This window comes from Sceloporus undulatus, chromosome 3 (genome assembly GCF_019175285.1).
Source record: "Sceloporus undulatus isolate JIND9_A2432 ecotype Alabama chromosome 3, SceUnd_v1.1, whole genome shotgun sequence".
Lineage (NCBI taxonomy): Eukaryota > Metazoa > Chordata > Lepidosauria > Squamata > Phrynosomatidae > Sceloporus > Sceloporus undulatus.
The window spans coordinates 12,859,611-12,886,584 of NC_056524.1; the positions used below are offsets into that span (position 1 = coordinate 12,859,611).

At 40.2% G+C, this 26,974-nt stretch overlaps 2 protein-coding genes across 9 annotated transcripts in view; one reads left to right on the top strand and one right to left on the bottom strand.

Annotated features, from left to right (window-relative positions):
- Positions 1-7,207, top strand: part of CCDC83 (coiled-coil domain containing 83) — a 33,247-nt gene extending 26,040 nt beyond the window's left edge. The window contains exons 6-9 of the mRNA XM_042456990.1: positions 854-929; positions 2,991-3,196; positions 4,745-4,934; positions 6,786-7,207. Of these exons, the coding sequence (XP_042312924.1) occupies positions 854-929; positions 2,991-3,196; positions 4,745-4,921 (459 nt within the window). The 3' untranslated portion in view covers positions 4,922-4,934; positions 6,786-7,207. The remainder of the gene's footprint in view (positions 1-853; positions 930-2,990; positions 3,197-4,744; positions 4,935-6,785) is intronic.
- A 75-nt stretch (positions 7,208-7,282) lies between these two features.
- The window catches only part of PICALM (phosphatidylinositol binding clathrin assembly protein), a 77,828-nt gene continuing 58,136 nt past the window's right edge, over positions 7,283-26,974 (bottom strand). For 2 of the 8 annotated variants that reach the window (XM_042456346.1, XM_042456345.1), the window contains exons 13-23: positions 25,994-26,140; positions 24,697-24,777; positions 21,260-21,364; positions 20,544-20,675; positions 20,400-20,430; positions 19,617-19,716; positions 18,387-18,410; positions 16,145-16,204; positions 14,585-14,689; positions 10,042-10,144; positions 7,283-8,867 (exon numbers count right to left, since the gene is read on the bottom strand). In XM_042456346.1, the coding sequence (XP_042312280.1) occupies positions 10,052-10,144; positions 14,585-14,689; positions 16,145-16,204; positions 18,387-18,410; positions 19,617-19,716; positions 20,400-20,430; positions 20,544-20,675; positions 21,260-21,364; positions 24,697-24,777; positions 25,994-26,140 (878 nt within the window). In that variant the 3' untranslated portion in view covers positions 7,283-8,867; positions 10,042-10,051. The remainder of the gene's footprint in view (positions 8,868-10,041; positions 10,145-14,584; positions 14,690-16,144; positions 16,205-18,386; positions 18,411-19,616; positions 19,717-20,399; positions 20,431-20,543; positions 20,676-21,259; positions 21,365-24,696; positions 24,778-25,993; positions 26,141-26,974) is intronic. The other 6 variants (XM_042456353.1, XM_042456352.1, XM_042456350.1 and 3 more) reach the window with 5 other exon arrangements.

Here is a 26,974-nt window from a genome sequence, read left to right on the forward strand (position 1 = left end):
CAAAAGCTTTCTCAAGTTCAGGTCTCTGCAAGAATGATTTGTCTCTTGTTCAAAAGGCTGCTTGCTGGTAAGTAAGAGGGGGGGGGGGGAAGAGAGGAGGAGGGAGGGGGAGAGAAGGGGGGGGGGGACATTGGTGCTGACTTTCACTGGCTTCAGCCCTTCTCTCCAATGGCATTTGGCTTCTGACAGATTACTTCGGCAGGCAGTGCTCAACAATATAAGCACCATTTCCAATCCCTGCTCTAACATGTATAACAAAAACAAAAAACTCAAAACAAATTGTTGGGTGTGTGAACATCTAGCCCCTTATTTTTCCAAGCATTCACAGAAAAGAAAAAACCACAAATTACACTGTGATGGTTTCCCCCAGTGTGCTAGTGATCTTGCCAGAGGCAACAAGCCCTTTTATGCATTTTGCATGAGCACATACTTTTCATTCAGAAGGTGCTAGGTTCAGATCTCCAGGTAGCATGTGGGGGGGATCTTTGTGAGACCCTGGAGAACTTCTGCCAGTCAACATTAACAACACTGGACTAGATGTTCTCAGGCAAGCAAAAGGAAAGCTTTCTCATTTTTCTTTGAATTGGTTAAGAGAATGTGGAAGAAGTCACTTCTGAAACATTTCTGCCCTGGAAGACCAGGATCCTTATTTCAAGCATCTCAAGGGAAACAGTTTGCTACCTCTGGGTGTGAATCTAAGAAAGAGTGGATGAAGGAATAATTCAAGCAATAGATCAATGGAACTTGCCAGAATGAACTTTTTTTAAAGAAAAAAAATATGCTACTATTTTTTTTAAAAAAAGATGCTAACATTTGCAAACTTTTGATGTTACCTTTTTCTGCCTTGTAACTTTCCAGAAAGTTATTTCTTACCCAAGGTGCTGGCCTACAGATTCCTGGAAATGAGTTGGAACACAGTAACTCCACAGGTAATGCACTTTGCATTGAGGACATAGTATTAGCAACCAAGGCTACAGGGGTGCCTCAATTGGAAAATTTGCACAGGTTCCGAGTCCTCTGATAATTACCCCTCTCTGAACCTAAACCAAATCTACCTGCCTAGGAACTTTCCCAGCCTGTGAATAAAGTCTGAGAGACTGGTATCTATATCAGGGGAGTAAGGGATTGGATCTATGGCTGTCAGTGGTGCTGTACTATGGTTTACATAATCCCTAGCCATGCTGGTTGAGGCAAATATGTCATGAGAGTCCAAAATCTGAAAAGCCACAGGCTCCCTATCTTTTGCCTTCTCTGGTTGGTTGCTAGTACCAAGAATAATTCCACTCAGTCAGTAGAATTTACACGTTTTGGCATATCCATTCAGCAACTGTTTTAGTGGATCTCTAGCTGGAACTAGTAGAATTTACACCTGAATATATTATCATGAGAGGCCATCATGGTGTAGTGGTTTTAGTGTTGGACTATGACCCTGGGAGACCATGGCTCAAATCTATGCTCAACCATGGAAACCCACTCCGCCTCAGAGGAAAGCAGTGGCAAACTTCCTTTGAACAAATCTTGCTGAGAGAACACCATAAGTCAGAAATGAAGACACAACAACATATTAGCATGTCTTCACTTTCTGAGGCCCTCTGTTACAAGCATCTTGAGGCTTCAAGGTCTCTCTCTACTGTGTACTACAGTACTTCACACCATTGTTCTCAAGTGAATGCAAGGACTACAAAGAGAAATGCAATTGCCACACTCTCTCTCACATACACACACCCTGCTCAAGAATACAAGTCTGTTAACACCTTTTCTTTCATCCTACTTCCAGGTAGATCATGGTCCAAGCCTTTCCTAGGGAATGAATAATCTTGTTGATAACCATTCTGGGAGAGAAAGTGGTAGTCCAGATATAATTCCCATCTGTACCACGTGATATAAAATAGGTTGATTTTGAGTTGTACTGAGGCCATGATGAAAGGGTAGTACAGTTGGCCCTTTGTACCCACAGGGGTTCTGTTTCAGACCTCTCCCTTCGGATCCTAAATATAATGGGAACTCGTCCCAATATAGCCAGTGGTGACATGCCCACATGCACATACTGCCAATGACAAGAACAGGGTAGGGCCATCTGCAGATGTTCCAGTCTGCAGATGGAAAGCCCACTGATACAGAGGGCCAACTACATTGTGCAAATAGGTTGGGCCAGGTAGTCTCTCCCCTTCCTAGCAGGCTGTGGAAATGAACATTAGTAACTAACCATGGTTATTAAAGGACTACAAGCCACCTGGGCAGTTGAGGATCAATAATGTGGAACCTTAGTAAGACACTAAATATCTAGCCTGTGTGTTTATGCTGATCTTTATGCGATGCACATTGTCTAATGTATATTTTACCATAAATCAGCTTTATGCTTGATTAGAAGTGCCACAAAAGAAACATGGAAACTGCAGTTTGGTGATGCTGACAACTGAGAGATACCTTTAGCCAGAATTTGTATTCTGTGCAGACGCATTCAAAATTCACCTCCTAAAAAGCCAGTTTGGCTTCATTGACAAAGTTGATTCTGAGGAGGAAGAGGAGGATTTTTTAAAATAAGAAATATGTGCAATCCTTACAGTACTATCTATGTTAATGATGCTTTAGAATAGTGGCTGTGGTCCTCCCAGGAATTCTGGGAGCTATAGTGCCAAACATCTGGAGGACCAAACTTCAGAACCACTGCTTTAGAAAACAGTAAGCAAAAGGGAATAGGTCTCTGTTTTCACATGGGGATGGGTTACTATTACTCTAAGTCTATATTCAAAGCTAAAGAAGCATTACTTCAATAAGTAGTCAGTCACACTGGGGAAAGATTACTTCACACTTTGGCACTCCCATCCTTTAATTGTCCTGTACTAGGATATGCTGATGCAAAGAAGAGAGTAGAGACTTAGCAAAAGAAGGAATTTCAAAGTAAGTGAGTTAGTGTGTCAAGGAGCACCTGCCAGAATTCCCTGTGTTGCCTGCAGCAAAGACGAAATGCTTCCCCCCTCTTTTTGCAGAGGCAGAATGTATCAGCTTGGAATCAATATCTGAACTTGTGCTTGCTGTGGAGAACAAACCAAGTGAGGAAAAAACTGTTTTGGAGGGAGAGAAAGATACACATGATGATGGTGATAATGTGCAAGAGGATGAGGTGTATATGCGAGGAGTTCCATGCAGAAAGTTTCTTCCCCCCATCCTGTATGAAGATAGCAAAGATTTCAAGGTAAGGATCTGTTTTTTCTGGGGAGGGGATATAAATGAGGGCATGCCAGATATTTCTGCTACTAAACGTAGGAAAAATTTCCACCATTTCCTAGTGACTTATGTACTGAACAACCTAACAATCACACATTAAGTAATCAAGTGTTTTCCAGAATTTTAGAAGAAGTCTGCTCTTTTTTTACCTCCTCCTCACTTCAGAATGGTCTTTGGCGATTGGCTGGCTGGTTGTCATTCTCTGGAAATACAGGAGCTCACCCTCAGCTGGAGATTGTCTCTGCTTAAGCTAAGCAGCTTCACTCTGACATTTACATATAGTAGCTAGAGCAAGCATTTTAGCAGTTGCCAACTTAGCCATTGTGGCTATTTATTTTTATTTATTTACTTCATGGATTTATATCCCAGCTTTCTCAGGCAATGGGATTCTAGGCAATTCCTGTTCCTCATTTGCATTTCTGCCTCCATTCTTTTATTTAAAGTTTCAAATAAAAATCTTCACTTTTTTGGTAACATATTATTTCATCCAAAATATTCAAAACAGCAATAGCAATATCAGCTTCATTTATATACCACTTCATACTACACTAAGCAGTCTCTAAGCAGTTTAGAACTGTAAGCTAATTGCCCCAACTGGGTACTCATTTTATTGAACTTGGAGGATGATGCCAGGCTGAGTCAACCCTGAGCCCCTGGTTGGGATTGAACTCACAACCTTGTGGTTTGTGAGTGAGTGGCTGCAGTACTGACATTTAACCACTGCACCACCAGGGCTCATTGGGCCCTTGGTACCCGCTGGGGCTTCGCTTCAGTGCCTCCCATGGATACCAAAATCTTGGATGCCGAAGTCCCATTATATACAATGGTGTAGTAGAGAGCCATTGTATAGAGAACCAGTATGGTGTAGTGTTTTGAGCATTGGACTATGATTGGTTTGATTCTGGGTAACCTTGAGTTGATGACACATTCTCAGCCACAGTAAACCCCGTGATAGGACTGCCTTAGTTGGAAAAGACTTGGAAACAATTTGAAGGCAGACAATAGTTAAATGGCAAAATCAAGGTGGGGGTTTTTGGGATTTTTTTTTTCAGGTCATGGATTGTTGAATCTGTGGATATGGAGGGCTGACTGTATTGTTTCCCTTCTCCTCCACCGTGCACATTTATCTATGCAGTGACACTTGGACATAGAGTGCCAAACTAGGTACCAATGCACATTCTCTAATGTGTATTCCCTGCAATGAGACTGTTTTTTTCTCCCTCAGTGTGATTTCCAGAGACATGCTTGCCTCAGCAATCAGAATTGTAAATTAAGCCAGTTTACCTTCAAATGACCAGTCACAAAACAAAATGCAAAATATAGAACCTAAGAGAAGCTCTTACAAGAGTGCAATAAAAAGGATTAGGCCCATAAGGCTTTGCTGGCTGACTTGATGCTTGTGAGGAGGTGATTATTTTTTATTTTTTTTAAAAAAGGAGGGGGAGAGGAATGGCAGCTTTTCAAGAGTACTTGCAATTATTGAATAGCATAATTGTTTTTCTGCATTGAATTCCAGAAATACAAGGATCTGGGGTCTTTGGAAGTGAAGTTAATGAGTATAGTTGGCCAAGCCATGCCAATTCATGAAGATATCAAGGAAATGCCAAGCAAAGCTCAGATTGAACAAAAATATGACAGTGGTAGGTCAACCCGCCGCATCACCTACCAGATGATCAAATCCGTATTTCCTTAAAAAGAAAGAAAAGGTAAACCAAATGTTAGCAGGAGAACAAATATAGACTGTAGGGTTTTTGGAGGGGGGTGAGAGTGACTTTAGTAGATGACTTAAATATTAAAAAGATTTTAACTGGATGTTTTAGCAAAAATGTGTATATTGTACACAGTATATACATACAAGTGATTTTGCTGAGGGCAAGTGGGGACAATTTTTTCCTCTATTGTTTATGTCTCTTCATGACAAAGAGTTCCAGGAGCAACAGATTACTGCTACGGTTACACAAGCACTGCTAAACTAGAGTATAAGGTTCGCACATCGGGTGTGTACCAGTCTCGATATTCAGTTTTGAAAAGTATCAGATTCTTCTTGGCTGATCTGGAGGTTGTTCAATTTAATGAGGGGATAGATACATGATTCAGTACTCTGAAGCTTTGTACCTTCTATTAACTAGCTGAAAATCAGCAAAGGCTCTGATATTTTTGCTCTTTGACAGAATGGGGTTAGTCTCTCATCAGAGCTGCCCATTCTGAGAAAATGAAACCCATCAAATTTTATATAAAGGCACTAGTTTTTGAGCAAGAACAGCTGTGCCGTTTTTGTTAAAGAAAAAAACACAGTGATTGTGTGTTTCCTTGCATACGTTGGGGCAATCTATATGACAAGGTGCCTTTAGAAATGGGCTGCAAAATTTCAGAATCAAGCTAGTGAGAAGGGGATGGGCTAGGTGCCTTTAACAATGACTTGGGATGGGGACTAAAAAAGTATTTGTTGCCCATCCTAATGGCTTCTTTATTACATTTATACCCTGCCTTCCCACTGAAAAAGGCATGAAGGATAGCTTAACAATACTGAAATAAGTTAAAACCTTAACTGAAAGAAAGGAAGGAAGAGGAAGGAGAAAGCCATCATCCAAGTTATTCTACCCTTCTACAGCAGACCATTTTATGTGCCAGAAGCCTACCTGAATACGAAGTAGAAATGTGGGAATTTGTCTGCATACAAAATACTCCTATAGAAACAATCTGTAAAATCTCAGCCAGTTATGTCCATTGGTTTTATGCAAGAGCTGCCTTTAAAGCTTTTTCTCAAGGTGATTTAATAAACTAACCCACCCTTGTTTGGGGTGCCATGTTTGTTGTACTGTTTATTGATTACAACCAACTGAAACTTTGGAAAGAAAACTATACCATGCCATGCAAGTTGAATAGTTCTTGGGCTATAATTCTCAATAGTCTAGCCAGCAGAACAAATGTTGAGGAATGCTAGGCATTGCAATTTAGCATATCTGGAAGATCACAAAATAACACACGGCAAAAATGTTTGGGGTTGTGATCTAAATGAGAAAAAATGTATAGCCCCTTCTGGTTTTGAAAAATTGGGGAAAGCACATTTCTGGTGGGGTTGTGCTCCACAATGGATTGGGGGGAGGGGGGGAACAGAGGGAATTAACCCCAAGACCTGCTGCAGTTGCCTTTTCCCATGTTAAAACAAAGATGTTAGGCATGCACATGGTGAGGCAGAAACACAGGAATCCTTTGTCATGGCCCAAAGGTTACTCGAGGCTCTTGTTTCCATGTCTCTGAAGTATGTCAGAGGGTCTTGCATCAATTATTCAACACCTAAGAAACAAGCATTCAGTGACTAAGAATAACTAAACACTGTGGTAATGCAGCTAATGACTAAACACTGTGGTAATACAATATCCAGCATCCCAAATTCCTGAACAATCCAGTGCTGCACCTTTTGTGGCAATTGTGAGAAGCTTAGATATAACCTATGTTAGTGTTTCCTATAAAATACATCCTCCTGTGAAAGAGCAATAAAGAGGAAAGGGTGACTAGGAGAGAGACCTTACATAACTCTCTCTCTCTCTCTATAGATGGGGAAGCCCTCTATCTAAAGACATCAGGGCACATGGCTCTAGTCCTACTCTTCTCCCTGATGTGCAGCTGGACATAGAACAGCCCAGGACATTTACTAGTACTGGGATGGCTCCCTTCATCATGCATAGTTGAATCAATGGAAGGTTGGCACAAGACCAGTGGAATGAAATTGATATAATTTTGCCATTACTCACTTAGAAATAAATTCACTTAATCTTACATGATTTTGACTAGAGGATTTTGAGGGGTGTTGATTTTAAAAGATTAGTTGACTGTGAGGATGTACAAGCAGTTTCAGCTATGATGGCAGTTTAAGTGCGCATTATCACTTACCTTGATGGGACACGTGGAAAAGCAGCTAGAATGTCAATCTGCACTTGATACACACCAGCCTTCCAGTATATGGCACTTTTAGTAACTAAAAACATATTTTGCCTCACAGCCAAAAACATCAACCACCAGCCACTGCAGACCTTCATAACGTAACAAAAAGTTCTGTGGAAGCTGCATTTTATTTGAAAATCCACATTTTTTTTGCTAACTTACATTTTAAGATTTTAAACAAAAATAGAATCTGCGGAGACAATGCAGCAAGTATGCTTAATTCATGTACAGAATTGCTTTCATACCTTTGACTATCCTTCTTAAGGCCCCAGATGCCACCCAAACTGGTATGATGTATTTACACAAAGCACCGATCAACAGTGCTGCTTCAAATTATGCAGAAAACTAAAAGGACTCCTACACACCAAGAGGACAACACACCTGGAAGTTCTCTGGCACAAACCCCCATTAAACTGGAGCTTCTGATGGACAACTTCATGGTGGATTATGCCCTTACTAAAGATGCTACTTCCCTTCTGAGATTTTATTCTATGTCATGGTACATGATCACGGAGATGGCACTAGCCAAATGAAAGGGCAAGGAGGTCAAAGCAGGTTTTTTTCACATAATACCTCAGAAGTTGCATTTGTTGTGTGTGGGTTTGTTTGTTTTTTATACAGAGAAGAAGGAAAGTCTTTAAAAATGAAAGCAATTCCTCACATTCATTTTGGAAAGGCCGTAAGTCAAGTGTTAAGATAAATGACATGCCAAGCACAAAGCAAGGAAAGTTCTTTCCAGAAGCACTGATGCCCGATCAGAAATATTGTGCTCCTCCCCATCAGTCAGCTGTCTCCCTGCCCCCACCATCTTCCTTGCCACAGTCCTTAACAGAACTGACCACTTAATACATCAACTCTTAATTTCTGTGGAAATTTGATTACTGGTGTTTTCAGACCTTTTGAACATACTCAGTGCTCTGTGTGGTTTGGTGCATATTGAATGAAGATGCGGGTCTGAACCAGCATTGTTCTTGTGGATAAAAACAGGAAGGGGGAGAAAAAAGAAATCCAAGAGGGAGACATATTGTATACATCCACACTCATTTCCCCACAAAGGAGACTTTGCGATACACTGTTACTTAAACTGATAATCATAAATAAATACAAACAATAATAATACATAAAGGAATGTCTATGCAAACGGAATATATAATTCTTTTTCTTTTAAAGTTAAACTTTTCATTATTGAGTCTAACGTTTATGATGACTGAAGAGAGGAAATTGTAAAATTAGAGTTAGGATTTGATCCCCTAGAGAAAAGTCATTGGCGTTAATGGTAAGAGGATGCCCAGCTCTTTGTTCCATAGGGCAGTTCCAGGTACACGTTTTACCCTTCATAGGAGAACAAGAGGCTTCCTTTTGTGTAGTATCGAGTGAAGTTATGCAACAGATGATGAAAGTTACTGACATGTTAAGTCATGGGGGGGGGGGAGAAAAAAGAATCCCACACCAAAATTATGGCAAATTCTTGGCTTTATACCGAGTGCGGGAGGATGCTGAGGCTTCTCTATACTGGTGCTCCCACTGTTGTCGTGGGCCTTGTGTGATTTTACTGGACAATTTGGGTGAACGAGAGTCTGAGCCACCATCTGTTTTGATCTGGCTGGAAAGAAGGGTTTCTTGTTGAGCACGTGTCTTTCTGGAACTGTTCCCCTTCCTCTCCGCTTTGTCTGGCATGGTCACATGAACTGTATCTGGAGAAGACAAGACAGCATCAGCATCGCACATCCAAAACATCACCTTCAGCCTCTACTGCCAGCAAAACTCTCCTTTGGTTATCCAAAAGCTTAAACATGAAATAGAGCTCCTTGGTGGTTAACCAGAAAGACAGTGATATCCATCTGTGTTCAATGAAGCATAAATCCATTGGGGGGAAGGACTTTCCTTTTTCATGCAAAGTGCAAAAGTAAGTGAGGCAGCCAGTGACTTTATTCTACCCCAGCCGCAAAGATTTTGTGGGTGCAGTGTGTCCATGAGGACTGCTGTGTTTGTGTCATCCACTAGCTCAATACAGAATTTAAACTGTAACCTGAAGCTCTTGGGAATGGCAATCAGAGGATGTGAGACCAGTTGTACTGATGACAACTAATTATTATGCAGAAAACAGTATTTAAAAACTGTGAACGGGTCTGTATATTTCTACAATAAATTAAAACCTCTCTCTTAAAAAGATCCTGGGACTTTAAACCCAGAAGGCAATGCCAAAATATCCCATACCCCCTGGGCACAGTGAAATAGGAAAGGTGCACTGTTGCGATGAGTTACAAAACTACAATCACTCCTTGTTTTTCTATTCTTTTCTACTATTTTTCTACTTCTGCTGACTTCCAAGTTTGTGAAAAAGATGTTCTTTTGAATGTGGTCCCAGTTATTTTGCAAGTGTAAATGGTATGAGATGGCCAATACATACGTACATACATACATACATAATTTGGAGGGGGCTTGCTCTTAAACGGGAGACACAGAACCATAACTGCCAACTGTTCCTTTTGGGTGAAGAGCCCCCTTTCTTCCCTTCTCTCCCCTCACATACACATAATCCAAGCCTCTTAACTTTTAAAATCATTTTCAACAAACAAAGGACAAAGACGTTCTTCATATGTGCCTGTGGCATTATAAGGACTAGAAGCTTTTCTTTGACAAAGAAAAATTCTCAGTATGCTCCTCAAATTCCTGAATTCCACATTGGCTGCCATGGTTTATATAGAGCCACAGAATCGGAACATGCACATCTATGGAGCCCCCAAATGTGTTATTTTAATGTGATAATGTATATCACAAGGGAGGTGCTCAGGGTTTATACATTGGTGTTGACACATAGGAGACAGTCTGCACGTTGTCAAGGCTCCCAGAGTTAGCATGCAATACCTAAATTGTCCTACAAGAAATCCTGGAGGGAGAGCTCTGCAAAAGGATCCTTTCCTGAAGCTCTGTGAGGACTCTGAGTGGATGGGCTGGAAGCTGCAGACAGCTGGGAGAGAAGATGGCAGAGAGGGAAAGAGAAAAAGAAGGCCTCAATGAGAGAAATATGAAGGCAGAAAATGTAATGATGGAGGAGGCAGTTAGGAGGACGGTACTTAGGGCTGAAGCAGGCTGCTTAAAAGGAGACGTCTGACTGCATGCAAAGTTGAACCTGCTCCAATGGTATGGCAGATGCTGGTTAGAGGGCTACCCACAGCAAAGGTGAACTGGATGCAACTGGCTGAAACACCCAGTGTCTCAGCCAGTAGCCTGGTATTATCTCAGCAGATACAGAAGACAGGTCCAATCAGCATCTCAGCCAGCCAACAGCAGAAGCCAGAGCAAAGCAACCTTTGATAAACCTCCTATTTATTTGGTATTTGCACATCAAACATGGCCAGTCTGCAGCATTAGGTGCTAAATGTTGCAAAAGGAACAAATATCTGCAGAAGAAATTTGGGGGGGGGGGGTTTATATGTAGATTAGTGACAAATCCATCCCATGGCATGAAGGGAAGAATGCAATGGGGCTAGAGTTGAACAATCTCTTATCGTAGTTTTGACTTGCCAAACACTTCACTATGCACTGATTTATTTATGCCCATTGAACTTCATCTACCTATCCCAATGTTTTCACATCATGTGACACAGGGTCATTTGGAATTGTTCTTACAACAGTTGTTACCACAACTATGCTTTGTTTGCTTTCTCCAAAACCCATCTTATGAAAATGGCCCCTCTGTAAGTTAGTGGCTCTGCTTTCTGGCTGTTTTTTTATTTTTTAAAAAACCTTACTGCTGATGACAAGACACAATCCAGGTTGCCACCATTATAGGAGAAATTAGTATACAGAGCAAAGCATCTTTAGGGTCACTTTCCACCAGGAAATTCAGATAAAGCTGGTGACTGAACATAAGTATGGGATGCCAGATACATATGTGATGCCTTCACATGAAGCACAATGCGGGGAAGGAGGAAAGAAGAGGCCAGGCATCCAATCATGAAGCCACAACTGACTATACTTTCAGAAATTAGGAAGAGCTCAGTTTAGTAGTAGAACAACACAGTCTTTGCATGCAAAAGGTTCTAGGTTTAAATCGCTGGCACATCCACTTAAAAGCTTCAGAAAGCAACTGATAGGAAATCACTTTCTGCAAAACAGAATAAGCAATGTTGGGCTACATAGTATACTAGCTGACCTGGTATTGGCTAGCTTCCTACCTCTACTGAGGGAAATGGGGTAAGAATGCAGAATTTTTGTTTATAAATCTATTTCTACTCCTTCTGCCTAAAGCCATCATAGCATCATAGACATGTTCATTCAGAGGTACAGCCCACCAAATGGAGCTTCATCCCAAGTGTGCATTGGATGGCAAAACCTGAGCCCAGGACATGACTCAAAGGGACAAGAAGTAAAAAACAAAACAAAACAAAACAAAAAACCTCCTGCATAGTCTAGTGCTTCTCAGAGCAGCCATGTGCTCTGTATACACTATGCACTGAGGACTTTTAGACTCATACAGTACCACATCCAGGGACCCCTGCACTGGTCACTGGGTCAGCAGCATGCCATTTTACAGCTGGGCAGCCCCTTAAGAGCCCTGCTGAGAATATGCTTACAATCTATTCAAATACATGTTGCCTACACATCTCTATTAACATTGTGGAAGTAGACTGAAGCCTTCAAAAGCTCATGCTGCCAATTTCTTTCTTTCAGTTAGTCTCAAAGGTGCTACAGGATCTCTCCACATACTGATTCTACAGACTAACACAGCTATATCTTTGAATTAAACATGAGTGAATCTTGTTCAGATTATTTTTGAATGTGATATTCTTGCATTTTCTATTTTATTATATGAAGGGAAGCACATTTACTATCTTCAGCTAGGGGATGAAACTTTTTTGGCCTGTCTTTCAAACAACTGGATCTAATCAGTCACCCCCAAGGAAGAGTTCTATTCAAAACATGATGTGTAAATAGTTTTCTACAACCCCTTGAAATCCTCCCCTGCCATTTTTGTACCAATATTTGGTGCCTTCCTGTTACTACACAGGAAGAATTCACTGTTTGGAGATACCACCATGTGGAATTCAAGCAGCCCAAAGTTTGACATTACAAGGTGCAAGAAACTACTAATGACTGTAGTAGCTGCTAGTTCTAACAACTGCTGCAGCCTTCACTTTCTCCCAAGAGCACAGTGCTTCCTAGACTGAACAGTAAAGGAAACAATGTGGTATCTATGAAGAAACAAGCTCTTCATCCATGGCTGTAGCAGTTGTTGGGAGCCACAGCAGCTAGAGTCTCCTTTTTATAAACCTGAGGCTTGCTCATGGAGATCAGATTCAACTGGGACACAGACATTTGAGTGTATGGGCTGTAGAGGTCAGGAATCAAACAATGTTTTCTCATATTGTGTGTCTGGAAATGAGGAAGTAAATACGGAAGCAAAGAGGAAGAGTAAACTGCATAGATGGTTATGACAGAAGAAGAGGAGACGGTGCAATGAATGACCATTTTTAGTTTCATGGCATGGATGGGGAGTTGGGGCTCATCCATTCAAGTTAGTTTTGCAACACTTTGTGTGGAAGGTTCCCCAACACATGTAGCTTAAATAACAAAAGACCTGCCAACACCAACAAGTGACCAAGAAGTGGAGGCTCTTCCAGAACTCGCAGTGAGCACAGAGTATACAATACCTCCAATGTGAAGAAGCAGGAGGCAGAGTGAAGGCCCAACACTGCCAAAACTCATGGCACCAAACACTCTCCCACAACAAGCCTTTGTTTCCTTCCCAAGAAACGCTAATAAATCTGACATCAGCAAAGTAAAACCAAGCACAAGGATGAAGCACAAAACAATCCAGTGACCAACTCAGCAAGTGCCTAAATCAAGAATATACCTCCAACACCATGTGTGGTTTTCCAGAGGAAATGTATTTCCTCACCCTTAATGCACACAGTCAGGATCTATCTAGATGCCCTGAAAGGAAACATGGTTCAAATTCATTTCAGACTGTATCAGTTATGAATATAGTAGGGAGGGTAGGAAGAACAGCTGTGTCCAAATACTTCCTCTCATCAAAATTTTCCTGACTGTGAAAAGCTGACTATTGCGCAAAATTCCACCATGATAAAAAAAAAATGCCTCAAAACAGCACATTTCCTGGATATGCTAGGATGTGTTTTTGGTTGGAGATACTGAACATTCATTCCTTCATCATGCTAGCATTTTGCCTGCATTGTGAAGTGATACAGTCCAGCGGTAAATGTTAACCATGTGTTCTAAGAGATTTACAGTTCATGCAACCTGCTGAACATCCAAATCTACATTCACTGCCATTACACTAGAGTATGTATGCATCTCATGAAACTGGTTCCCAATCCTTTCTGTGCCCCACACCCCTAAGAAATATTTGATTAATGCTGACAACCCCTGCAAAAGGAGTATCACATCTGAAGTCTAACTTCCAATTTCTGTACCACAAATTGAATCACATACAATACTACAGGTGAACAGACTGCACTTAAAAGATAAGCTTTTAACTTAGTGGGTAAATTGCAAATCTAAATTGAGCAATTAAATTCTAATTTATCCAGAAAAAAATGAGCGATGATTCATGACACAAGGACACAAGCCACTCTTTATCACTCCCCCTGAAACTCCACCACGCACCCTCTTGGGCACCCCAGGTTGGGAACCCCTGTCATAAAACTATCGCAAGCCTTCTATTTAAAAAATAATAGCAATGTTTTAGCTTGCACAATTCCACCATGCCTCAAAACAGCGCATTTCACACTTTCTTGTCAGGGAAGTAGAGGAAGATATCCTCATATTTACTAACAACTACCTACATTCAAATATAAACTGGGCCACAGAAAAAGGATATATCAATTTCATCTTCTTTTGGACAGTCTATTGTCTTTATATATCTTGGGTATGGGAATAATTTGGGCCTCAGAAAACTTGCTTGCTTTTCTCTGAATACAAGTAATGCAGCCCCTGAGTTTCATCTCAGGCTGCATGAATGAAATTTCCATGCACAAGTGTCACATAAATAAACAGAGGTACTGTAGTAACAGCCTATAGTGTAGTAGGGAGAGCCAGCATGGTGTAGTGGTTTGAGAATTGGACTACAACTGTGGAGACTGGGGTTCGAGTACCCACTCGATAATGAAAACCCACAGGGTGACCTTAGGCAAGTCACATTCTCTCGGTCTCAAAAGGAGGCACTGGCAAAAACTCTGAACAAATACATTGTCTTTTTTTACCGGGGCTACAAACCTTCTATGCAGAGCTATTTTATTTCTGAAACAGAAACAGTGTGCTTCCTGACAAGACAACCAAATATGCCATTAAAAAATAACAACACAACATGCAGTAGATCCTGCTTCTTGTGAACTGATTTGTGTTGCTGGAACCTTAAAGCTTTAATGACCAATTTAACACCCACCTGGGCTCCCGATACCGGGCCAAAAGGATTTGGAGGTCTCATGACAGGCTGGCTATATATTAAGGTTGGTTGTGTCAGTACTGGTATTCCTCCCATTTGAGATGGCTAAAAATCCAGAAGAGCACAGAATTAATTGCACATATGTCTTTTTAAAACCACTAACAGAACAAAATGCTTCAAAGTCATCAAGTATAGCTAACGGCACTGTAGAAAAAATATTCAGAAATCAAAACGGTTTAACATTTAATGTCACCTCCAAAAGAGGACTGAAATCACTGTTCCTGACCTCTAGTTCTCTTCCCATTTCCACTCTCTCATGACTAACAAAGTGAAGGTATGGTGCATGTTTCCTCCACATAGAAAATACTTCCTCTCATCAAAACTAAAGCTTTCATTTTAATGCTTTAGTATGGAATTAGCTACAGGGCTTTTTTAAATCAAAAATTTACCAAAATTAACTTCTTTGTAAGTCTCGGGATATTCCTTTCATACACTGACCACACTAAAATACCAGATGATATTATATTTACACTCTACATACTATAATAACATACATACAGATGAATTAACCACCTCTGTCTACTATGTTCTGCACATAGTCTGGAAATTTTTTATCCTGAACTCCCACAGTTAATAGTGTTTAGACTGGTTTAGATACTTTGAAAACCAAAGAAACAGTAAAATTACCTTGGTGCTAAGGGCCCAGCATGGGGGAAGGAGGGGTGAGCACACACACACGTGCCCCTCGCCACCCCCTGCTTTGGCCAGTTTACCTCAGCAGGCCAAAGCACAGGGGGAGCGCAAGCACATGCCCCTCATGCTTTCCCAGATGCCTCACTTGTCCAGCCTCCCCTACAGTTGGGTGGCTAGCGCACAAACCAGCACCACACCAGGTGACACCAACATTAGGGATACTACTGGGTAGAACAAGCTAAACAATAGACACATAATAGTTATAATTAAAACAGCAGAAATCTGCAAATTTAAATTTTGTCCAAAAAGAGAAAAAGGAAGAACGGCAATTAAAAGCAGGCAGAGAAGCCAAATAAATGTCCTGGAAGAAGGAGAAATGAGGTCAAAAAGGAAGTGGTCCAGAGTTCAAGCATAACCACAGAGAATGCTCTGTCATACGATGCACAGAACAATCTCACCTCAAGCCTTAGAACTGGGCTGGGGGAAATGGCCCACAGGCTATATTAACACACCCACTGTTGATGCCATCAGAGCACCAATCAGCCACTAAAAGTCTCTGGCCCAAAATGTCCCTCAAGGGACACAGAGATGTAATTCTGCCACATTTTCAGAGTTCCCTGGGCCATTTTAGGTCCACAAGGGCCTTCTGGTATGTATGTTCTGCTTTACAAACAGGCCTTTCATGCGACAGTAAGGTCTGAAACCAATTTCTTTGCTCTATTAGGTTTTCAGTTGTTTCTTTACGGAATGTCATTCTATGTACCTCCCTCTCACTAACTCCATACATATACGGGATGTGGGGGAAAGACAATGCTAACAGTTGAAACAAAAATTATCCTTCCACACCTAGAAATAAAGTTTACTTACCATTCCATATCCCATCATTCCCGTTGGTGTTGTAGCAGGATAGGCCATGACAGGTGGTGCCTAATAAAGAGAATATTAAACATAAGACAAGAGGTGACGAAAGTTCCACAAAACAGTAATGAATTGGCTGGACTGGGAAAGTTAAGTGACAGCCACAGCCAATCTCCTGGTTACCAATATAGCCAGTAACTGGCACTCAAGCAAATTCCTAGAAAGCCACATTGCTGTCCTTGAAGGGAATTCTTTCTTGTGTTAACACTGCTGAAAATATCCAAGGTCACACATGACAGCTGGTGCACAACCTGATCCATGACAAGGTAGTGTGGCATCTTCCCAAAGAGGCCTAACTGACAACATGTATAGTGATTACATTTAAGTAAAGGAGCTTCTAACAAGCACAAACAGAGGTGCTGTCAACTCATTCCTAAGGCTTTATAAAAAAAACAAACCAAAAACAAACTAAGCCCCACTTGATGAACTTCATTCAATCACAAATCCACAGATTAGCATCTGCAATTGTACCTGAAAAGGAACTCTGTTTAAACCTAAACAAAGGAAACTTTTTAATCTGATCAATGTTACTGCTAGTTAGTTCTTATCAGGAGTTTAGACTGTGGCATGTTTTTATATGGAGGGCTTCATGGTTTTTAGCATATCTTGTTGGATGGCCTCTAGATATTGCAATTAAAACACAGCTTACAAGAATTTTATTAAATATAGGAGTGTAATTGAAGAAGACAGGCATCTTCATATCAGAGTCTCAGCCTTCACAATTACCTAGGCAGTCAAAACTTCTGAACTCCTGAAAATAAGGGGACAGGCTTGGGTCTTGAATGCTATTTTTGCAACATAGTCTGAGTTAAGCTCCACTCAAACCTCTACTTTTGACATATTCCCACATCATAATCCATACATTTTGGGAAATGGATGAAAATTCCCACTAAATATGCCAACCTGGGAACATACATGACTGCTCAACCCACACTAGAAATTTCTCCTGTGTGCAGCTATCAAAGCTAAAGGAGGAAATACAAAAGCGTTGTTGCATGTTAGGCCAGTACTCGACATAGCAGTATTTCTTCAAGAGATTTAATCTCCTGAAAACAAAGTTGCTCTGGACAAAGGGAAGGTGAATAAAATCAACATAGCTTTTCAGAAATAATTGCTCTCATGAATTACAAAATCCACTGGACAACAGAATCCAACTTGCCACTGGCTATCATGGTTAATGAAATGATACAGCAATTAATATTCATAAAGCTGAAAAAGCAAGATATTATGCATATGGATGCATATGGCCATACAGCTGCTGGACTTTTGAGTGCTTAAGGCTAGTTTAGGATTTTCCCCACAATGAAAAGAGTACAGGGAAAGACCAACAGTAACACAAAAGAAGAAACAAATTATGCTAAAGTGAGATATCACTATAACTAGACGAGCTAAAGAAATAAAGTACAGTAATTAAGTCTGCAGATATGAGGCAATTCATAATATCCAAAATATCAATGTGTAAAGCAGATTGAATAAACCACACCCAAGGCTGTAAAAAATAAGGGAACATCCCACAGTAAATTAAGAAAGCAAGAAATTTACCATAAATGAGTATTTGGAATACTGTACATTAAAACTATTAGTGACTTTATCCTTTAGCTCTTATTGCCTCTTATGAACAATTAGGCTTACTGATCCTTTGTGTACAGTTGTGCTGTCATTTTAAACACTATTATTGCCGCTTTTTCTAAAAAAAGTGAGATGGCACTCCCTTTAGAAGGAGAATTCAAAAATTATGATCAGCTTTTCAACCACCCTACTTAGCATTTTGGGACATATTGGTCTCTCCCCATTTGAAATCAAGGCTATAAATAGTGGAGTGTGAATAAGAAGCCTGTGAGGTTTCATGCAGTTATTCACACACACAAGTGCCTTTTTTATTTACTTTATTCAAATGCATTAAAAAAGGCAATACAGACACGCACACCCACACCAGCTATCTGGCAGCAAATGGCAGAGTTTGAAGCAAGAGGGGAAAAAAAATCATTGTAGGATTTTTCCATGCCATCATTGGCATCAAGAGACCTGCAGGACACCCATAAGATCTAGAGCTGCTCAAGATTTCCAACATGCTCGAAGATCTTAACATAAGGAAAGTGTGAAATAGCAGGATTATGAGGTTCTGCTGTAGTGGTTAATATCAGCATGCCAGTTTGATTGCAAATAAAGGCTGCGGGTTTTGTTCACTTACGTATTGTGGAAAATGCATGCCATTCTGTTTTTCCCCGGAAGAACAATTACATAATGCAATAACACTGGATTAGAAATGAGTACTTACACAACAGAATATACACAGAGCATTTTAGTCACAAGTGCGCTTAACAACCCTGAAAACACAAATTCTTATAATCCAAAGCTATTTAAATGAAGCATCTGGTCAAAAGGACAGTGGCAAGGTTGATGAGTCCACAACGCAAACTCAGCACTTGTTTTAATATGTTTCGTGTGGACAAGCTTCCCCTAAAGAAGCAAATGAATAAATAAATAAAAACCATGGATTTCAGGAATACTGGAATCCACCAATAAAAGGCAAAGTATTCACAAGGGACCCAGACAACAAACAGAGGTAAGGCAGAAGATGAAGGAAACATGTTAGTCCTTCCTATCTTAACATTAAAACTATTAGGAACTCTTAGCTTTGACTGTGCCAGAACACAGACCTTATCCCTGGAATGGACCCCCCTCTCAACAATATAATGAATTTCTAAGTGCATAGACTGGGGAAAGCATCCAAACATACTATTCCAACATCTACAACATGAAGTGGTACAGTTCAGACAGAGTAGTATCACATTATCATCTTGCTCTGGGAGTAACATTATTAATTTAGAAGCATCAATCTTTGTACATGAATGTTTAGCACAGAATTACATGTCACCAGGGGAATGAGGGTTTCCCAACTAAATTTCCCTTCACAATGTCACTTCAAACTGAAGCCTCCAGAGAACATATATGTGGGAAAAAGTGCTCAATCCTTCTCCTCTTCTACTAACTTTCCTTGGCAAGCAGTAACTAAAAATATGCCTTAACGTCTTATTTGAGAATGCAAAAAGAGCACAAGTGGGGCACAATATCCACCAGCAGTTAGGTCATACTTAATACACACTAATTTAGAAGCACTGCAAAAACTGGGAAGTTGTTTTACTCACCCTCTTAAGGGAGAGATAAGAGAAGAATTGAGAGATGAACTGATCTGACGTGAGTGAGAGATGAAATGATCTGATATGAAATTTTTGAGGAAGTCTATGGCTGTTGATTTTAAGACAAATGGCCAACAAATATCCATTGTAATACACTCTATTGTGACATCTATGAAGTTACTTGGGCTCTAACAGTGTGGTACCAGGTTCTCTGTTTCTCCCACCCAAATCTTCAATTGACTTTTACATTTTGAACTGCTGACATGATAACAATTGCTTACCATTGTTGAAGCATTCCATGCTGTCGTAGGCGCAACTTTGGGTTGCCAGTTGGAGCCTCCTGTTAGTTTTTTTTCTCCTGGCTGCGTCCAATTCACATCACTTGAAACAAATGTTTTAACATATTAATACTTACTTGGCTATTCCTTTCCAGTTCCTTTTCTTGCAGACATATTAAAAGGCAGATGAGATACAGAACAATTTTAAAAAGTTACAAACAATTTCTCTCTGTCTCCCCATGAGTCTCAACAACTTGAAAAAACCTGTTCAAGCCGTCAAAAACTAGTTCGATTTAAAAAAAAAATGGTGGCAGACAAATTTCATTCATGCAAATCCACCATGAGATAAATAGCTCACCACGGGCTTAAACTTCACATTGAAGAGGCCAAAGCAGGAACATATATGGCAAACTGGCATGAAGAAGTTTAAAGGGGTAAAGGCAGAGGATGTAGTCCCTAATGAGGGACCCTGGTTAATGTTGAGCAGTGCTGATCATCAAAAGACAGCAACAGATCTGGTATTCTGAAGGCTACTTCCTTCTCTCATGGGGTAAATAAACTCGATTCAGGAACACTCAGGAACAAAAACTCCAAGGAAGAGGCAGTGATACCAGTGTTCTTCCCTTTCCACCTAGAATTACTATTTCTGAGGGTGGGGTCAGTATTTGTCTCCTCCCAATGAATTTCATCAAGTAACAAACACATCAAGGAACTTCATCAAGGAACACTATGCCATAAAACATAGTGAAGATGTGCTGCGTTAATGCTAGATTAAGAAATACTCACTTCTTAGTTGTTCCATTTCCAATGCCCAGATCTGTTACAAGAAAGGAAAATAATTGGAAGCATACTGTTAATTTTTCTTTTTTCTTCTTTTGGAAAACTGTTTAACGAGATGGTACTGTAAAACTTTTACAAAAATATACTTACTGCCCACAAGATTGGCTAAAGATGAATCCAGATCATCCAAGACTAACTTGTTTGGTGGTGTTTTGGAAGCTGGAAGACTCTGGTTTTGTGAAGTCACTGTTGGTTTTAAGAGTCCACCCAATTCATCAAATGCTTTCCAAAAAATAAAAATAAGAATAAAAAAAAGCAGGGTGCATTATCAAATATTTTGAAGTCCTTTAAGATCTAAAATATTTATGTAAAAAAGCTAGATATGATAAAGCTTCAAAATGCCTTAGAATAAACTGTGTTGCTATGTTTCTGGGTCAAAAAGTAGGCGAATACTGATTGTTTTGCTGGTAAGAAACCTCACTCCCATACAGTTGGCATCCAGGATCCAAAAAGAAATGCCAGAGTAGTAGCAATATTAATCTGATGCAGGGGAAGGTCTTGTTGTAATGTACAGATTTACTGCAACATAAGCATTTTTGTGAACTAGGACCTACTACTTTCAGTGGGAAGGGGAGGGGAGGGAGGGGGGGAAGAGGAGGGAGGGAAGGAGGGAGAAAGAAAGAAAGAGAGAGAGAGAGAGAGAGAGAGAGAGAAGCATCAATAAACATGGGTTCATCAACCAGTGAAAAATCTTAGGGATCCCATGAAAGTTTATTCAAAAATAAAAACACTGCAATTTTCTGGCATGCCCTGAGATTTCTCTCTTCTTTGCACAATAGTAAGTAATTGCTACTTAAAAGACCTACCACCAGAATCCACTGGTGCATTTGAAGTTTTGTTTCCAAACACAGACTCAAAGTCAACGTTAAGGCTTGCAGGGGGCTGCGATGGAACAGGAGATGGAGTGAACCCTACAAACAGACATTGAAAGAATGCTAAGCTTGTTTATACGCAGTATGTGAACTCTCAGCTGCCGTACAAGTAGCAGTTCAGTGGCCAATAAACAGATGATGGATAGACACTGGAAAAGGAGTCTGCAGGAACTGCATGATATGTGATCCTTGAGGAAAGGTCTATGATGCAAGAAGCGATACATCAAAACTGCTTGTTGCATACAAAATAGAGGTACTGAGTGGAAGTACACACAGGCCCAGCTTCTAAAACTAGAATTTTCCAGTGTTGCCTTTAATGCAGAAACAGTAGAATTCTTCAAAACTAGATGACCAGTTGTGAATTTTCTTTGGTCATTGCTATACTGAGAGTCTTCAATGTTTCTGATTTCAGTTCATTTCCACCAAACCTGTCACCACTGTTCTTAAGTAGTGTTCAAAATGGCATACTCTGGCTCTCCTGACTTTGTTGTCTCCACTACCATTTCCCAACCCCAATAGCTTCTCTGTCATCCACACCACTAAGCCACAAACAGTTCACTCAGATTTAGAACCTATATCACGATTACTTTAACCCTGAGCTCCTGTGTCCATAAATACAGGTCAGTCATGAGCCAAGCGCTTGTTTTAAATTCTTTTTCCATCTGATATCCATGTTACACATTCTATTTTCCATGTTTTTACAAAATACCTCTTGCTAAAAATGTACAAATGTTTTAAACATATATGTCAATATGGCATCATAACTGAATCAGAAGGAGCTTCCATCATTTGAAACACAATTACTATCGATTTCTTTATACAGAATATTAGGCACACATACACAGAATCACATAAATTAAATAATAAATAATGAATAAAAATTTTATTTGTATACCGCCCTTCTTTCAATCAGGGCGGTGAACAGCATCCATCAAAACAATACAATACAACATGATTAAACCACAACATACAGTACTACAATTTAAAATTACAGTTAAAAACCAGTTCTGGCCAGCATGACCACTGCTGTCGGAGGAGGGGAAGACTAACTGGAGCCTGTGTCTGGGAATGCGATCTTAAACAAGAAGGTTTTTAATCCCTTCTTGAAGTGGGTTAGGGAGGTGGCTGAGCGGAGCTCTCCGGGCAGCGAATTCCAGAGGGTCGGGGCCAAGATGGTAAAGGTCCTCCTGGCTGTGGAGGCCAATCTTGCCCCAGGGACCCTCAGTAGTTGCTGCCCAGAAGTTCTGAGTGTGCGGGGCGGATTGTATGGGGAGAGGCGGTCCTCTAGGTATCCTAGGCCCAAGCCATTTAGGGCTTTATAGGTCTTCTTTATAGGTCTTTATTAAGCTTCTTTCATTTTACTGAGAATCACTATGATGAATCCCAAGCACACTGAGTGCTCCAGAAGAGCTTCCCTAATCAGATCAGTCTGATGCAGTACTGAAATGGTACATTTCAATTTACGAAATTTATGGCAAGGGACAGAAAGAGTTGCAAATACACCTTTAGTATATAAGCACATGTATGCAGCAGTTTTGGCCCCCTCAATCTATCATACAGTTGGAGATGGAATAGAAAAAGGTTTTAGAATTCATGGTGGCTTTTTTCCTAGAAACAAAGGCTTTCTCGCTCAGAGAAATAGACAGAGGAGTATGACAGAAGTCCATAGTCATAACAGAATACTGAAATGCAAGATACCAGAGCTTGGGATCATCTTATTAAATATTTTGGCAGTAGATTCAGGGCAGAAGGAAGTACATAACACAAAATGTAAAAGAAAGCACTATTACAAGAGATTTGTGACCGGAAGCAAAGACAGATGAACCAAACCTGAACTGCATCAAACCTTAATATAATATGGAAAAGCATTTCTACATTGTCCATTTGTCAGCGTTACATGGATTAGGGCCCCAAATGGTTATGTTCTTAAGACTAGTATTGTTACATTAAGTACAAAAAAAAAAAAAAAGCATGGCACCACTCCAGATGACATGTTTGTATCAAGCAGCTTCCTACACCATTATTCTATTTTAGGTGAGATAATGCATTCATAGGAATACCAACACAGAAAATCTGAATTGCAGTGCTATGACAAAAGTCATACAAATGATGTAGACTATTTCCTAAGGACTCTGATCACTTCAATACCCCTAACACAATACAGTTGGCCTTCTACATTTGCGGCTTTGACTTTTGCAGCTTTGATTATTCACAGATTTAATTAACACTTTATCTCTAGGAATCTCCAAGTCCACCACCGCAACTCTATGGTCAACTTCCACCAGAAGTCATGCTGGAAGACCTAGAGATTCCTAGAAAGAACTCTTCTCTAGGCATTTGTAGGTCCTCCAGAGCAATTTCATAGTCAACTTCTGACAAATGTTGACCACAGACATGCACTGGAGGATGTAACGATTCCGAGAGGGACATTCTCTCAGGTAAAAATGCAAAACAAAAAACAGTGGGTTTTTTTAATTTGTGGTTTTTCCACTTTCATGGAGGTCCTGCAACCCCAACCACAGCAAATGTGGAGGGACCACTGTAAACCAACTAATTAAAAATAATAATTGTAAGCTGCTCTGAGAGCCTTTAGGGCTGAAGTGTAGTGTATAAATACTGTAAATAAACAAACAAATAAATAAACATTTCTCTTCACTGAATAATGAAGGTGTTTCCTTACCAGGGAAAGCTAACACATTCTTAAATTGGGGCTAGGGTCTGTTGAACATTTCAACCTGTATTTAACATACATTTTCAGGAAGAAGACAGGGCAATGGCTTTAAGTTACTTATAAGAAATGTTGGGAAATAAAATAAACATGCAATTCTAGGTGCTTTAAAATGCCGTGATTAGCAACTACCTGTTGATGAACAGCTTTTAAAATCTGTTTTAACATAACCAAAATGTGAGATATTAACACTGGAATATCTGATTTGAAAAAGACATTTGCAAATTTTTAGGCATAACACCAAGCTATTTTTGAAATACTTTGGATCTATGTTCAATATTGCAAGTTGGGGGTGGTAAAAGAGTAGTCCTTTAAATTATGCTGGAATACAGTGTCAATCATTTTGTTGTCTAGCTTGTCAGGCCACAGGTCTCCCACTCTTGCTTTCAACAGATTTTTCTAAAAAATTATTTACCAATGACAAAAAATCCCCATGATCTTGCAGTCTGCTTGCAATCTGTTAACTACAATGAAGGGATTGGTACTTTTATTCTGGTCTAGCTTCCAATTTTCACCTGTACTCAATTGCTTTCGAAAGGTGGCAATAAGCCAATGACAATCCTGAAATTGAGATAGCTATTGTTTTTCTACCCATGTCTGCAAAGTGAACCAAAGTTCCTGGTTTTTGAAAATGTTTACCTACCTCCATATAGACCAGCTACAGTTGAGGGCTCACTGCAGAAATGGGAAGCATTGGGATAAGCTTGTGGACCACAAAAAGAATCTGATAAAGGCATATGAAGCAGAAGAGCAGAGAAGGAATGTTATAGAAAGACAGAAATAACAAACAGGGCATACTCTATTTGCTTACCCAAAGATTTGGAAGCTAAGTTAAGACTACATCTACAACACACACATACATACAGGCAATATAGTGACAACTTCTAAAAGGGGAAAATGTTACACTACCTAAAGACACGAGGCTCAAATGCCATGTTTTACACTTCTGGAAACATAAGGAAGTGTAAAACTCTTAAGGCATTTGTATTATACCTGAAGTAAAGTGACAGAGCTGAACAGTGGATGCATATTTGGTGGTCACAAAGGGGTTTGAGTCAGTAAATGGGTTGAAGTGATCTAGAGAACCAGAAAAAGTTAAATTGCAAGTTCCATGTATGACATGACAGTCTTGGAATTTATGCTTTTGAAGTCAGACTGGCCCACATCTGCTTCAAATTCTGAACACTAATTTAGGGAAAACCAAGGGCACACATTTGCTAAACTCTATGGGCTACATGTGACCCATAACAGCCTGTTGTGCAACCTGTCAAAACTTTGCTAATTATACTTATTTGGTTGCCCAACGTGGTTGATAAGAGTGGGCAGCTGTGGAAGGCTGGGAGTCCTCAGTAACCCCTAGGAGACCTTGGGTCTGCACCCCTCCACTATAAAAAAAACAAAAACAATGCTAAATTCCTTCTACTGCATCTTGGCTATGTTTTATGCCCCCCAGACCATTTTAGGACCAGAACAGGACATTTTTTTTTAGAACAGAAGTGACCAGAAGTCACATCCCATTTTTTTAAAAAAGGACTCTCCTGGACTTAAAATGGCCAAAATGTCCCCCTGCCCTGTGGGCTGCATATAGCCTACAGCCTGTACTTCTTTGTCCATCCCTGCTGTTGGTGAAATGGTGACATGTTCACCCTCTTTTTTTCAGGGAGGGAGATATCCTCAAGAAGAGTGATCTCTGGGTTTCTCAGTAAATACTGGATAGATCTATAAGACTGGGATGACAAGGAATATGAAGTGTGCCCCCTCTTTCACCCACCCCCTGCTGTGCTCTCTGTCAACCAGACCACTAAACCTTCAAAAACTGGGCTGCAATTTAAACTAGACCTTGCCAATCAGAGTTAAAGCTCATTAGTTTGTAATCTTTTGGAAATCCTTAATTTGCCCAGCACTAAAGAAATGGAAAAGCCAGTCAGACAGTACTTTACCAACAAACATCTCATGAGTTGGTGTCCTAGAAGTGAAAGTGGGTAGTACATCAGAAGAGACAGAGAGGTGATCACTAGATTTTGTGAGGAAAGGATTTAGGCTTGGAATGGCATCGTCAACAGCATCAGCGGTAGAAGTGAATGGATCTGTGCAGCCCAGACAGAGCAGGAAGGAGAAGGAGTGGAAACCAAGTTAGCTGTGCATTAGTCATCAGGAACAGCATTAGTGTAACATGAAGTTACTTTTGCTCAAGAATATAAGCTGGCACTCCTGAACATACACTATATTTTCTTTTAATTCTTAGGAAAACGGACACCTACTCTAAATGAATTCTGGGAAGGAGCCAGAAGGCATTCCCAAGGTTACAAATGATTCCTGAAAAAGGCTCTCCTTTAAATGTTGTGTATTTAGAAAACCCGCATATACACACTGCACACCACTTTTGATCCAAATCAGACTCTTGTTGCAGTGTCTCTAACTTGACAGTAACTTCCATATGTGTGTTTTTCTAGGCTTGTCTTGAGTTCTTACAACTCTCTTTTTAACAACTTCCCTTCTCCCAAGTTGTACATGGCTAAGCTTGGCAGAAAAAACCCACAGCAGTCTAATTTCCTTGCTACTGCTGCAAAAAGTGTTGTATGAACTTACAGACCTAATGTTTACATGGCAGACAAAGAGGAGTCGCTGCCAAGGTTGATTAAATATCACGGTACTAAATGAGTAAACCAAGGATGAGGTACTATAATCTCAACAGCTTTGGAAGGGAGTAGCAGTACTCCAGTTATTGTTTTGGACTCTGTACTGAACAAATTAGACACTGTCTGCGCTTGAATTAGAACTTAAAAACTTAGGGACTTGCATAGTTGGTGTATGCGTCAGGCAAACTGAATTAGAATGTCTTCACAGCTTTCTGTCTGGCAGAACACTGCAAATAATGGTAGGAGTTTTTCTAGTATGTTTTGGAAGATTATCTCTACAAC